The 14460-nt window shown below is 42.4% G+C and overlaps 4 protein-coding genes across 4 annotated transcripts; all 4 read right to left on the bottom strand.

Moving 5' to 3' along the window:
* Positions 1–536: 536 nt before the first annotated feature.
* Positions 537–752, bottom strand: RO3G_13196 (uncharacterized protein; the record flags this gene model as incomplete). Its single annotated transcript, XM_067667780.1, has 1 exon — positions 537–752. The coding sequence occupies one exon, from the start codon at positions 750–752 to the stop codon at positions 537–539; it is 216 nt and encodes a 71-aa protein (XP_067523881.1).
* Positions 753–1434: 682 nt separating this feature from the next.
* Positions 1435–5366, bottom strand: RO3G_13195 (uncharacterized protein; the record flags this gene model as incomplete). Its single annotated transcript, XM_067667779.1, has 5 exons — positions 1435–3214; positions 3383–3792; positions 3842–4801; positions 4852–5273; positions 5324–5366. The coding sequence occupies 5 exons, from the start codon at positions 5364–5366 to the stop codon at positions 1435–1437; spliced, it is 3615 nt and encodes a 1204-aa protein (XP_067523880.1).
* A 2523-nt stretch (positions 5367–7889) lies between these two features.
* On the bottom strand, positions 7890–9009 carry RO3G_13194 (uncharacterized protein; the record flags this gene model as incomplete). The annotated part of the gene is made up of 7 exons (XM_067667778.1): positions 7890–8447; positions 8495–8573; positions 8631–8700; positions 8747–8795; positions 8841–8867; positions 8916–8945; positions 8995–9009. 7 exons carry the CDS (start codon positions 9007–9009, stop codon positions 7890–7892), a joined length of 828 nt encoding a protein of 275 aa, XP_067523879.1.
* Positions 9010–10582: 1573 nt separating this feature from the next.
* On the bottom strand, positions 10583–14148 carry RO3G_13193 (uncharacterized protein; the record flags this gene model as incomplete). Its single annotated transcript, XM_067667777.1, has 9 exons — positions 10583–11913; positions 11978–12069; positions 12129–12373; positions 12425–12813; positions 12967–13063; positions 13110–13312; positions 13362–13688; positions 13799–13904; positions 13951–14148. 9 exons carry the CDS (start codon positions 14146–14148, stop codon positions 10583–10585), a joined length of 2988 nt encoding a protein of 995 aa, XP_067523878.1.
* Positions 14149–14460: the final 312 nt, after the last annotated feature.

Raw genomic sequence — 14460 nt, 5'->3', positions numbered from 1 at the left:
GATCGCTCTTTCTGAATCAGGACACTTTTCACCTTTTGAGAAAAGAAAGACAAGCAGTGTGATTGATGTGCATTGTTGATTGCTACAAAACAAAGATTTTATTTGTTTTTGTTTTGGCAGCGATTACGATAGGTATACATTTGGTCTCTTTGATTCATTCCTCTGTACACCTGTCAGCTATGAATCCTTTAACATCACATCTGTAACATACACTAGTTCTGACTCAAAGCTTTTTTTTTTTTTTCGCTAGTATCCCTTTTTACTTATGGCTTGTTACTCGTTTTTCAAACTAATTAAAAAGGGGGAGAATAAAAACTTTTGGTAGAGAAACTTTTGTTCAAAGAGGAATGGAGTGTGGCCAAGAAAGCAGTGGATGAGAACAGGTACAGAAACCCATTTTATTTTATTCCAAATGTCGTTTTGTTTTATACAAAAGGACGCTGTGCACCATGTGTTCAATAACCGATTGCGGCTCCACTTTGGCACTAAAAAATTTTCTGTAAAATCATGCAATACGCAGTGTTTATTAAAATAGTCTAGTATCTTTTCTCCGTCGCCATCTTTTCTCGAACCGCTTCAATATTTCGCTTCACCAAATAATCCTTTTCCTCCAGTTCTTCCTTCTCTTTCCGAAGCTTTGCAATTTCTTCCTTCAGTTGTTGTTCTCGAGTTAATAATGTATCCTTTTTTAAAGACTTGTCAGTGGTGTCATTTGATGATGAAAAGAATTTGGATCGATAATAGTCTGCCATGAGGATGATATATAAAAAGAAAGAAAAAAAAAAAAGAAAAAAAGAGAGACGAAAGCGTGTTTTTATAAACTAAAGTGGAGCAGGATTATGAAATAAAATCCGTTTTTCTGGTCCGCCTTAGTCTCTTTTTTTTTTTTTTTTTTTTTTTTTTTTTTTCTTTCTTGAAAATATCATTTGTTGTTTGTTCCTGTGTACTCGAAAAGTTTAAACAAGCCATCTCAAATGACCCAAGTTTGAATCTTTCATGATTGTAAGGTTTGGATCCTGTGGTTGTGTGAACTTTAACTGTTGATGAACGTTGTCTGAGTTCATACAGAATGATTCTTTTTTATAGAAATACTCAATATGTCTTATCCTTTTGTACTTGTACCTCTTTCGTTTGCTCTTTGATTGTTTCTTCATATCATTGAAAGCAAATCACTTTTTTATTTTGCCCAGAAAGGTCCCTTAAAGTACAAACAATTCATTAAGATTCTTTTTCACTTTGACTCAAAGCAAGTGTGATCTACTTGTCAAAATCTGGTGGTCACTTTACACACAACTGAATCACACCCTCACTGTTGAAACCAACAGGTTTGATCCTACATCCGACTCTTTCAAACCAAACCTACACTCAAACTTTGTACAACAACAAAAACGAGAAAAGAGAGACAAATGATTTTAAAAGTGACAGGACGTGATCTCAACACACATTTTTAATCTTTTCTAATTCATCTGACCACTGCCTTCTTAAATCATCGATGCTACTGGACGAATAACGATTCTTGGCGGCATGCAGCCTCTTTTTGGCATGAGACGCCTGGGTATGACCCGAAGAAAGCCTGTCAAAGACATTGTTGGCCGCTGCGGATTTCCTGAGTTCGTTTGAATTCGTAGGCGATCGTCGTTTGATGTCCTGTTCGAATTCCCTTTGAAAGTCTTGCTGGATCGCGATCTCTCTGAGGAGCGAATGGCGTCGCTGACCGATGGGCGAAGGGGCCGTCGGGGGCTGCTGAAAAGAGAACGCGCGACGACGGGTTTGCTGGGAGGCGGTTTCGACCATCGGCTTGGGCGTGGGAGGAGGAGGGACCGAGTCAGATTGGATCGAGTGACGTCGTTCGGACATCAAGAGTTGCTGCAGAAACTGTTCGGGAGACGAGGTCGATCCGCGACGGCCGGCGAGAGGCGATGCGGAGGGTTTCATGGGAGCCCCGCTGGTCATCTTGATCTGCTGCAGGGACGGACGACGTTGGAGGTAAGGACTGAGCTCGGCCTCGGCGAGGGTCGAAGGCGTCGAGGGACGACGGAGGTCGGCGATGCCTTCGTTGTAGATCTTGTGAAACAGGCTTTCCACATGCTGGTAGTGGTCCTCTGGCAAGACGTCAATGGCCGAGTCCGCATCACTCAGGCTGTCTTCGTAGGGCAGTTTGGTAAAGCTGGAATGCACCGACAGTCGACGACGTTGGACTTGCTTCAATCGTTTTTCATAATCATCCGTGGCGTCCAGAGCCGTCTTTTTCATCACGGTCAACGTGCGCCTGAGGTCCTCGGTGGTTTTTTCATACTGCTGGAGCATCATCTTGTTCTGAGCCTCTTCCATCCGTAAGCTCACGATGTCGTCCAGGGTGCATTCCATCACACAGGCCAGCTCATCGGCCTCCATCGAGCCCAGGATCCTCGAGAGCATCTCGATGCACTGTTCGGGACTCGCACGCGCCGGCAGCGTCCATCTTTCTTCGATCGCGTCCATGTCTTGCCAGTCGCCGTCTTCGTGTCTGGCAAACGTCACGCGCTTCTCGACCGGCCGAGCGGACATGTCCACAAAGTCCTCCTCGTCCTGCAAGAGGTCCGCGGCCGCATCGCTGTTCATTGCCTGAATCCGGGCATTCACATACGAGATCTCGGCCTCGATCATTTCAATGTTTTCATCAATCACCTGTCGGAAGGCACGGTCGATGGGGATCATGTTCTTGTCTTCTTCTTGCAGCAAATGTTCCCGTTCGGACAGGTACTCTTCCTTCTTTTGAGCCAAATCATTTCGCTTGGACACCAACCGTCTCATCTCTTCCGCGGCCTGCTTGCTGTCAATGAACTGATTGAGCGCTTGATCGATCCAGCGTTTCTTTTGTGCCGCACGGACCGAGGCCGGTGTCTTGACCATCGTTGTTGTCGACCGACGGCCGCCTGCCTTTCGCCAAGACCCGAGATCGAGCAGGGAGGCCGCGTTGGCCAGCAGCTGGGCATCGAGCACCCCGCCTTCCTTGACGGCCTTCTTGAGGATCCCGACGAGCGACTTGACCTTCTCGGCCGTGACGAGCGATTCGTCCGTCCGTTTCTGAAGCATGCTCTCGAGCTGCTTGGCCTCCCGCTCGAGTTTCCGGCGGGTCTCGGCGTCCCGCTGCTGTCGCTTCCTGAGCTGCTGAATCTCACGCGTGTGCTGCTCCAGACGGCCTTTGACGCGCTCGGCCTCTTCCTTCATCCGTCTGATCATCCGTTTCTTTTCCACCTTGAGCGTTTCCACATTGACCCGCAACGCCCGCAGCGTGCTCTCGTTCTGGTTGCGTGAGGACTGGATGGCGCTCGTGGTCTGGGCATATTTCCGACGGAGGTCCGACAGCTGGTTCATCAGCTGCTTCATCTTGTGCTCGTACGCCTGGCGGATGTCATGCATGCTCTGCTGCTGGCCGGTGCCAGAGGCCTCCTGCCGAAGCTGAAGGATCTCGTCGCGAAGGGCATAGATCTTGCTTTCAAACTGTTTGCGCATCTGAAGGTATTCGAGCTCGGTCTTTTCGAGTTGGTTCACGAGCGATTCACTGACTTGAATGTCGGATTGAATCTGGTCCAGGATCTTGTGAAAGTGCGGGTGGATAAAGTCCGTGTCGTCCGTCATCAGCGTCTCGGTCGATGACATCCGTGAACGGTAAGCGGATGCCTTGGCTTCGTCCAAGCCGACCTCTTCCATGTCTCCAAAGAGCGTTTCATCGGATTGAAGTCGAATGAAGAGTTCGTCGTCTGCCAAAAGGTCACAATCGTATTCGGTATGTTCTTCGACACCTTTGGTCTGCAAGAAAAGAGGATTAGAGAGCGCAAAAATAAAAAGATGGGCTTACCTTGAATTCATCCAGTACTTTCAAAGCCTTGTCGATCTGACTCTTTGCGTTCAAGATGGAGTGTTTTGCATCGATTCTTAATCCAGAAGATTCGGATGTCTGTATGGAGCCCAAGGTAGACTTTAACCAACTCTCAATGTCTTCTTCTTCGGCTCCCTTGGTCGTCTGCTGCGACTTGGACCGTTTGGTCGATTTAAAGGTGACGTTCTTGGTCGTGTTGGTCTTGGCCGCCGGCCGTTTCTTTTTTGAAGACGACCGACGTCTGTGACTCGTGCTGGTATGTGACACGTGAGGACTGAGGGTCGCCATGGTCTGCACAAGGGGTGCCCGGACCGATTCGGAAAAGGCCAGCCGTTCCTCGGTCTCTGAGAGTGCCTGACGGAGCTCTTGGATGGTCTTTTGATACTGACCAATCAAAGGCGAGCTTTCGACATCACACCCTGTCAAATCGCGTTCCATCAAGAGCGTGTCACGTTCGGTGGTCAATCGGCAGATGTCATCGGACATGGCACGCACACGCGCCTTGAGTCGATCGAGTTCTTCGTGATGCATCCAACCGAGTGAGGGGGTCTGCTGGGTCGATTTGAGGGCTTGGAGCTCCATCGTCAATCGAGCGACTTGGGATCGCAGCTGGTTGACCTGAACAGAGGATCCCGCGAATTCTTGCTGGATGGCGACCTTGTTCTTGATGTTCCTGGCTCGATTGGCGTATTTGAGTGTGCTGAGGGTTTCGGCAAAGTTGGTGTCGGACGGAGACACACAGGCCATCATCAGCGTCTGTGAGTTACCGCCGAGCGAGTCTTGCAAGAGTCGAGTCAGCTTCGAGTCTCGATAGGGCACATGGGCAGATCGTCTGGATTCATCCCCCAGGGCACTGATCACGTTCCCAAGAGCCAAGAGACCGGCGTTGATCGAGATGCCTTCACGAGCTCGATCGCCTTGAGCGTTGGTTCTTTTCAGCTAATCATCTATCAATCACAGTCCGATCCTGTTCCCCCTTTATTCCTTACCCGTTCTGAACCAGCCAAGTCCACAAAGTGGAATTTGCTGACAATCACCTTTTCTTCCCTGGGCTGCCTCCACCTCTGTTTGAGAATGACGGAAAAGATGGCGTGCGACCGAGAAGACACGGAGTTCATATCGGTTGATCCGGTTGTACGACCCAGTGAACCTTTCACTAAATTTTTCACGAGCTCTTCAGGTGTCTCACAGACCTCCTCTCGGACACCTGCCCAATAGATGTTTCCGTTCACATCTTCACGAATCTGAACTTCGCACTTCTTTTTTGATTGCGGATTTAATAAGTCCAACAGGTCTTCATTGTAAAGTTCTAAAAAGGAAACCAACACTTGGTATTCCATCTCTTCTCCTCCTCCTTCTTTTTTCACTGCCAATCGATGGAATAAATCATGAATGAATCGAGGAACAATGCCTTTGAGGAGAATAAGTAAAGTGTTTCATGTTTGTTGTTGTTGTTGTTACCTTGGTGTTCTGAATCGATATGTTCTTCTAAAGCTGTACCCATGCTATAGGTTTTACCAGATCCAGTTTGACTGTTGAATGAAATAAGCAAATGAAATCCATATTTATTATTATTATTTCTTTACCCATAAGCCAAGATGGTCGCATTGAAACTATAAAAATCAGTCAGAGTCACTTCAACCGTTCAAAATTTGATTACCCGTCTACAAATTTTTCTACTAAAGGCACGACACTGGTGTTATAAATCGATTGCTGTTCTGTATTTGTATCAAACACATAATCATATGTAAATGAGTGATCTTTTCCAATCAATATTTGTGGTTGGTCTGGTATAAATGATATACATTCTGTACAATTCGAAATGCGTTCTTTTTGTGTTAAAGGACGTACTCGTAGTGCCACTCTATTACTCTGTTAAATAAAGAAAAATAAAAATGATTAAAGTACCTAACAGCTGTTGAAGTCATACTTCTTTTATTGGTTAAAACAAATAATAAAAAAAAAAAAAGAAATAAATTATTAAAAAAAAAGGAGTAAAAAAAAAAAAAAAAAAATAAAAACTTTAATCAGTTTCATAGACCTGAGTCAAGTTGCATAATCCGGACGAGTGTCGCTCTTTTAAAAGAAGAAGAAGACATCAATGACATTTCAAACAAACAAACCAACACACAGACATTCATCTTTTCTAATTTATTTATTCACTTTTGCGTAACATTTCATTCTTTCCCGTCAAACGCATCCATCATGATCGAGGGGACACAAATACCAGTATAGCAACTGAAAGTAGAACAACATTCGTTTGTGTTTAGATGACAAGGTCTTAAAGCAGTAATACATTCTTGCTGTAAGGATAGATCCATCATCAATGAACTAATCAAAACAAATAATAAAAATAGCTTCATTTTCTTTATAAAAAAAAAAGAAAAAAGAAGAAGAAAAAAAAAAGCCTTCCTCTCTTTCCTTCCCCCCCCCCCTCCTTTTTTTCTCCTTTTTATGAATGAAAATCTCAATGTTTATCAAAAGAGTGTGACAAATGTATTCAGCAGTGATTTGTAAAAATACAGTGTATATTCAGTACAAAGAACAGATGGCTTAAATTGTTCTTATTCCAATCTCGTCCAAGACCGTCCTTTTTATGATCGTATTTTACTTGGATCTTTCATCTTTTCTTTTTCTAGACAGTTGACATAAGCTTTTAATTTTGGACTCTTTTGACTGGTAGACCACTTTAGATCAATCATCGTTGTTGATCAACAAAAGATAGCATAGGCACTCTCTGATTTCCCAAAGAGTTTAAACACACTCGATTGTTCATCAATCCGGTTTCTTTCTTCTAATGTCTGTGGGATAGCCATCTTTTTAAAAAAGGTGGTGATGGCCAGGTTGATATATGAATTGTTTGTAAAACCTTTTTTTTACAAGCCATGAATGAGGCTACTGTTGGGATAGGAAGAGGATAAGAAAGTAAAAAGATCAAAGCTATTGATATACAGTACAAGCACATGTTATTGTCAGTGCTATCCTTACCTTGTCAATCTTGATGATGTAAAGCTGGATTCAAGGCAAAGACCCTCTTCTTTAGTTCTTTACAATCAAAAAGAAAAGGCAGTTTAGTAAGGATACACATTGATCACCAGTGACTGTATTCAATCAGTTAGATTCGTTGTATCTGACCTACTTTTTATGGACAGAACCATCGGTAGTCTTGTGTTAATTAGGGTCACTGACAAGCTGTTGTATCATCCTGAAATGTTGAACAACCTGACAGGAAGCTTAAGGTACTTTTTTTTTTGGCTTGTGGTTTAAACATCAAATCTACCGATGGTTGTTGTCATATGCCATCGGATTAAAACATACGACAAAATTAAAGATTTATTTCAATGATCGTATGTTTACATGTGACCTTTTAGCATCTTTTCTGTAGCTCAGCATTCATACACTTTGATAACCGTCTGGCAGCATCTGGACTCGATCATGATAGGTTGGAAGAACCTTTTCTTTCCAGCCAATCATGCTCGCCAATAGCAAAGCCCATATGCTATGACCAACACGGCATAGGCTTTGCTTTGCCACTGATCACAGTCTTATTATAAACTCTCTTTTCTATTTTATTATTCAGGAAGGGTGCACTGACTAGAGAAGAAAGCAACAGATAACTTTAGGTTGATGAAATCTTGAAATGTATTTTATTATGAAATGGTTAAAAGTTACCACTCAGATTCTGTCATCAATATCCAATACGCTTGGTTATAGGAACATGTGTTTTTTTTTATAAAGTAATCCGGTTTAGAATAGAATTATTTCCTTTCAGCAACGCATCGTTTTTCAATTGGGCTACACTTGGAACCAGGACAACAAGGTTTCATGCCTTCTCCACAAGTTAAGCCTTGGTCCATACAAAACTTTTTAGCTGTAACAAAAGACGACAAGAAAATCAAGGTGAATAAATAAACAAGCTTCATGACGATTCAGAAAGAAAAAAAAAAGAAGAGTGCAATTCACGATCTATGCTTCTCAACATAGCGGAGATTGAACATTCGGATTTTAATATAAAAAAAGCAATTTTTTAAAATTGGAATTCACGAGAAGCATACTTTTCTGCAGCTTGTTGAGCATCACGCGTTGCCTTTTCCTTTTGATCGCGAGACCAGTTGTGTTCTTCAGCCAATTTGACAATTTCAGCTGCGGCCAGGGCAGCAACGCCTTGCTTGATGAAGCCGTGTGACATCTCTTCACCTTGACGTTCTTGATGACGACGATAGGCTTTGACGGCCTCATAGGCAGCAGCACCAGCAATCAGCTGATGAGACAGATGCGCTTTACGTCCCTCGTTGTAAACTTGATGATGAGCACCCGAGGCTTCTTCATAAGAAGGGTAAGCGACTTGACCGCCATAGGAAGGTGGATGGTTATCAGGTGGACCATAGCCAGTGGAAGGATAGGCAGGATAAGACTGAGGTTGTTGTTGATGGCCTGGTTGAGGATAATCAGGAGGAGGATAATAGGGAATCTGGTGGGCTTCGTTTGGTCCACCGACTGGAATAATTGTCCACAGTTGATTCTGGTTGTCTGATTCTTTACGTTTGTACAAAATGATCTTTGTACCTTCTTTACTACCACCACCCTAAACACATCACATCAGCTCATTCATCATTCATCGCACACACTTACCCTAATGTCCAACACCAGACGAGGATCGGCCAGACAGTAAATGTAACCATCACGATAACCAAATCTTTGGTTATGAGCCCTAGAATGATAAAGTAAGTGGATGACATCATTTCAATTTCCTTTCTTGACTACTTGCATTGTCATCTTTCTCGTGTATTGAACAATGTATGTATCAGACTTGAGGTCACCACCACGAATATCCATCACTAACACACACTCTTATTAATTCATTCATCCCCCTTGGTTCTTTACCTAATTGAGATCGCTTATTGATCAAGAAACCATCTTCAGCGCGCCAAAGCTAAGAAAGAGTTGAGTTGAATGAAGAGAGGATGACATGACTTACTTGATTATCATTATCATCATCAGGTTTCTATGAACCATGCTGTGAATACAATCAGACGTGTCTTCATCCTCTTACCTGAGGCCAAATGATAATATTCGAATCATCCTACACACATATTACTATCTTTCTTTTCTTAATTCTCTCTCTCTCTTACAGTCGTCTCGCCCATATAAACATCTAATACTTTGCCATTTGCACGAGACTTTATAAAAAAGTATTGTCCGTTTGGAAATCCTGTCATTGTTATTAATAGAAAAAAAAGGAAAAAAGGGAAAAGAAAAAAAGTTACAGGTTTTATTGTAGGTGTAGTTCGGAATTTGAACTTTAGAAAAATAAAAATCTCTTGAGTACTTTATCAAGCATACAAGCTTTGAGCTCGACGCTTTTTTTTTTTTTTTTTTTTTTTTTTTTTTTTATAATTTTGTAATAACCTACACATTTTCTATTGAATTCAAGGTTACCAATCATACCCTATCCTCTCTTCTATTCAGCTCTTGTCTTCCGTTCTTCCGATCATTCATGTTACACATCATTCTTTGCATAACCGACGAGTGATGAGGACATCCTTTCATACGTGCTAAAGTAGCAAGCAATCAGTACTCAACCTAAAGTGAGTGTATTCTATTGGATACAGACCTGTCGTTTCGATAAAGATCGTTTTCTCATTCGCTTATTACTAAGCACAGCATTGAGCTTTTCAATACTTGTCCATGTGAGAACAAACAGATAAAGGAGCACATCCATTGTATACAGCTACAGCATCTTGACTATTGGCCTATTTAGCATCCCTGACAGCTTGATCACCTGCTCTGTCTTTGTTGTACAGCAAAAAAAAAAAAAACATGAAACGCTCTCAATGTTTATCATTCGAGTTTTAAAACAGACGAACCCCTTCTGGTTTATTCTGCCGAAAAGTATGGGGCTCAGGTACATGGTGTCGGTTTATCTCTATTTTGGGCATTCTATTCAAAGGCAACCAAAGCCGTTTATTCTCCCACTGAATTGGATTGGTTCAGCAGGTTCTTGCTGCAAAAAAAAAAAAAAAAAAAAAAAAAAAAAAAAAAAAAAAAAAAAAAAAAAAAAAAAAAGCTTTCAAGCGACATTTTTAATGCCCCATCATCCTTTTATCCCTCTTGTTTGAATAAAGGTGTTTTGGATATAAAGACAATGAAAGTTACATCACAACAGGAGACATCCTTACAGTTCACAAGGACCGATGAATAGGACTTGGTATCTACTTTAGCATTTGGATTACCACCTGTGTCTGAATGAACTTTATCTGATCCTTTGCCTACTTTATTCCTTTTTGAAAGGCTTTTGTGGATCATTTCAAATCTTGTTTCCAACAACTCTCATTTGCTTTCAATTTCGATCAGGCTTATTGTCATGACCGATCGATCGACTTGGACCAAATGCATCTTTTATCTAATTGAACTAGTCGAGTTTCTATTACCAAGATAGATCAAGGCCAAGGTTGCATGTCGTACGTAGAATAGACTTCATTCGTATTGCTACCAAAAATAAAGATTTCTTTTTAATCTATTCATACTCAAAAACAACACGAAAGCTATATCACCCTTTTTTATTCATTCGATCAAGCATAAAATCACAAAGAAGATAGGTCTATACAAGCCAGGATTTCATGAGACATGCTACCAGGTTAGGAGGTCAAAAAAAATAGCTTTAATGAAAGATACAACAACATTAGGGAGGGGGGGGGGAGGGAAAGACGATTGAATTCTCTAAAAATACTTGCTGTAAACTGGTACAGCAGCAGCCGACAAGGGCATTCTACGACGAAAATCGACCAGGTCAGAGACGATGCCATAATCTTTGGGCAACGTGGAATGATCTCGCCGAGAGAGCGCACTGTGACCTTGATAGACTTTTTGAAGGACGTCATCGACCTGGATCTCTTTGCTCTTCAAAAACGCCACGAGTTCCGATTCAGATGCAAATTGAGCGGATTCACCTACGTGATCGACCACCCACGCTTGAAAGGTCTCCTGGGTCACAAAGTCAGGCAGCAGGAATTTCAAGACGGGATAGATATTTTCGACCGTCAAGGACGGGGTCTGCAGGTTGGGTGTCCGTTGGGATTGAAGGTGAACGGAAAAGGTACGGGCGGAGGCGGGAGAGAGGTAGGCGTCATAGAACTCGAGCAGGGAGGCCTTGGTGATTGTTTTCAGTGTGGCCACGTCCGTGTCGACCTCGGTGAATTCATAATAGCCCGATTGGATATTGAGCCAGTACTTATATCCCTCCTGAATCAGATTCTTGAATTTCTCCAGCTTCTCGGCCATGAGTGAATCCACCTGAGACTGGTACTCGGTCTCCGTCATCTCTTCCAGTGTCTTTCGAAGTGATTCCAAAAAGTCCAGCACTCGGTTTTCCAAATAGACCGGATCCCGTTCACTCTGGATCACCACCCGGAACCCCAAGAGGTCGTGTTGTCCCTTGATACCACTGTAGACGACATAGCCTAGCTGTTCCTGCGTTCGAAGCTGATTGAAGCAAGGCTCTTGTGCTATCTGTGCCACCAACGCCAACATGTTGCGTTTCTCAATCTCTCGTACGCTGCAGACCTGACTGTAGTAAGCCAAGGCCGAATTCACCTCTTGCGCATCATGTACTGCCACCGAATGCACAAAATGTTGGCCCTCGGATAAAACGATCGCTCGTGCACCGGCCAGTTGGCTGGGCGTCAACGGTCTAGGCGACAGGACCTTTTGAACCCGGTCTAGCATCTCGATCACTGTCTCTTGCTCCATCGATCCGTGTACCAACGCTTCGGTTTGTAAGGTAGATAGGATCAGGGGGATAAATTCCTCGAGATCCTCAAGCGTAATCTCCTTCAATTGTCCCATCAGATCCTCGCAGGTCCATTCGCTGTTGCTCAACGCCAGCGACAGATAATAAGTGGCGTGCTGGTAAGGCGCTTCCAAAAAGAAATTTTCATACTCTCTTGTCAGCTCATCCTTGATCATGTCAAATCGATCTTGTTCGATGCGAATATTCTTCATTCTCGATACCACCTTTTCCAATAACAACGAAAGCTTGTGACTAAATCCACCTACAAAGAGCTAAAGCAGAAAAAAAAAATGAGCAAGAGGAGATGGAATACATCTGGTTCATACCATGATCCCTTCCGTGTCTTCGGTGAGATAATAATTGAGTCCGGCTAATTCTGCATTGTAGGAATACTCGGTTAATGAATCGGACAATAGCCCTATATACAGTCTGTAGATCAACATTAGCAAGGAATCATTTAAAATGCAGAACACTTACCCCAACATCACAGCATATCTAGGAGTTGCAAACGTCAAGGGGTTTTTGAAGGAAACCCACATGTTGGTTTTCGGTATCCAAAACGTATCATCTTTTTTGTACCATATCTTTGTAGTAGGCGTATCCTGTATCAATTGAGGCTCATTTCTTTTTTCCTCTTGTTTCACCACATCCAGTTGAGTCGGTATGAATTCATTGGGAGCAGGTAAACTGAAGGCTTGATTCAAAGAAACATGGGCCAACCTCTATTCCACTTTTTTAGTATTCTTTTCTTTTCTTTTCTTTTTGCAATTTACTTTAACGAGATGGTCACTCAAAGGCAATACTTCATATTCAGTAGAATACCATTTTTCTACTTGTGTACATTGAATGTCATTAGGGAACTCTTGAGAGGCCAAAGTCAATCGAAAGTTATCGGGCCTTAGCAATTTTAAATGATCTTCAATCAAGTCTGGATCGTACTTTCGAAGCAAAGCATTGCCACTGATAATCCATTGAGGAGGATAGTTTTCTTGCATCTGCTGGCTCAAGAACGAGGTGTATTGGGAAGGAGGACACTGCTCGAGAAATTTGAATTCGATTTCTGCCAATGATTTGATTTCATCAAAAATCCACTGCTGTACACCTTTCAATTTGATCAGTTCGATATATTCAAACAGAGAGACAATGACATCTTCATAGTGACCTAAAGAAAAAGGGTGTATGTGTATTAGTGAGAGTTGATTGGGTCTGTAAAGATAGTATGTGTCTTATAACTATCAGAACTTGCATAATCCTTGTTCAGTCAATTCGATAATGAAATGGTAAAAGGCGAATCCAACACCACCATAAGAAATACCCGAATTTAATGAGGTTGCCCATGTTTTCTTTTTCAAAAAGGACAAGATCGAGCCTGGCCCTTCATGACCGGTGAGGTGAGAAAGGTAATTGGCAGGCTAAGGAAACGATCAGTACTGCTGTCGGAAATAGGACTCATTTTACCTGGCATTCATAAAAAGGTGTTTGATCCGGAAAGGGAAACGTCACTTCCAACGTACGGCTTTTCTTGACCGACTTGATAAACAATTGCTTTCCCAATTCATTCTTTGTGAGCGGATGGCCATCAAAGGAAGGAACCGGAATACTCTTGTTCTTCACACTCGAAAACTTCTCCACCACCCATTCCGTGAGCTGCTCCAGTGATTCTATACAGTCATCAGCACATACACACACTCCTTTCATCGACTGTCTTACCTCGACCGATCACGACCAATTTCATCAGATTGGCCGAATAATACGTATCATGAAACTTTAACAGCTCCTGTCGGACGTCCAACCCCAATTGCTTTGGACGATCCATCAATGTCTCCAAATTACCTGTTTCAAACAGATGCCAAGGATGACCGGGATCACTTTGCGTCTTCTCTACCTGTGTGATGCGCCAGAAATCCGATTGTAAATTCTTTTTGTGTTCCGAATCGACCGCTCTCAGTTCACGTTCAGTACAACTTTCGGAAAACAAGGGGTCGATGAAAAAGTGCGAGAAGCGATCGAGAGCGCCTTCGAGCCACGCATGTCCCACTTCAAAAAAATAGTTTGTATTGACCGTACCAGTGAACGCATTGGCATAACCTTTGTAGAAAGTATGAGCTTTAGTGGCTATTTTATCATCCAGGGGAGCAGATGCGTACCAGAATGTTCAGAAAGATAGCTGTAATAATCATTTTCTTTAGGGTATTTCTTGGTGCCCATAAATAACAAGTGTTCACAAAAATGAGCTAGACCTTGAAGGTTTTCCTTTAAAAAGGTGAGTCGATAGAATCTTTCAAGCGTTATCTCTTACTGGGTCACTTAGACTGCCAACGTGGACATCCAGTGAAGCACTAGCTCGATCTGTTTCAGGATCACTAATGATTAACACTTGTAACTCATTGTCAAGTTTCAATAACCGATATTCCCGGTTGTCTTTGGCTGGTTTTTCCAGTGGCTGTGTATAAACAGAATAACCTTCTTGTATTTGCCACTCTATTGCTGATACCATATTTTTTTTTAGTCACAAAAAAAAGAAAAGAAAAAAAAAGGGGAGGGTAAAGTCACAATTGTTTTTTTTATATATATTTCAGGAACGATTTTTTTTTTTTTTTTTTTTTTTTCGGATGCAGATCACACAACAGTGTTTTACGTTTGAAAATATGAGAAACCAAAAATACAATTGCTTGTCGTTTCTAAATCAATCTCAGTTGGCTCCACTCCGTCTCCTAATGTGATGGATACTCTCAGAGCTGCGCTTTATTTTCCTTTTTTGTATAATCATAATTTTTTTTTCCTTATATCTTCAAAGCTAAGCATATAT

This window comes from Rhizopus delemar, genomic scaffold, assembly GCF_000149305.1.
Source record: "Rhizopus delemar RA 99-880 supercont3.11 genomic scaffold, whole genome shotgun sequence".
In the NCBI taxonomy this organism is placed as follows: Eukaryota; Fungi; Mucoromycota; class Mucoromycetes; order Mucorales; family Rhizopodaceae; genus Rhizopus; species Rhizopus delemar.
Note: the sequence above shows the minus strand (reverse complement) of the source record. Positions and strands in the feature narration are given on the sequence as shown.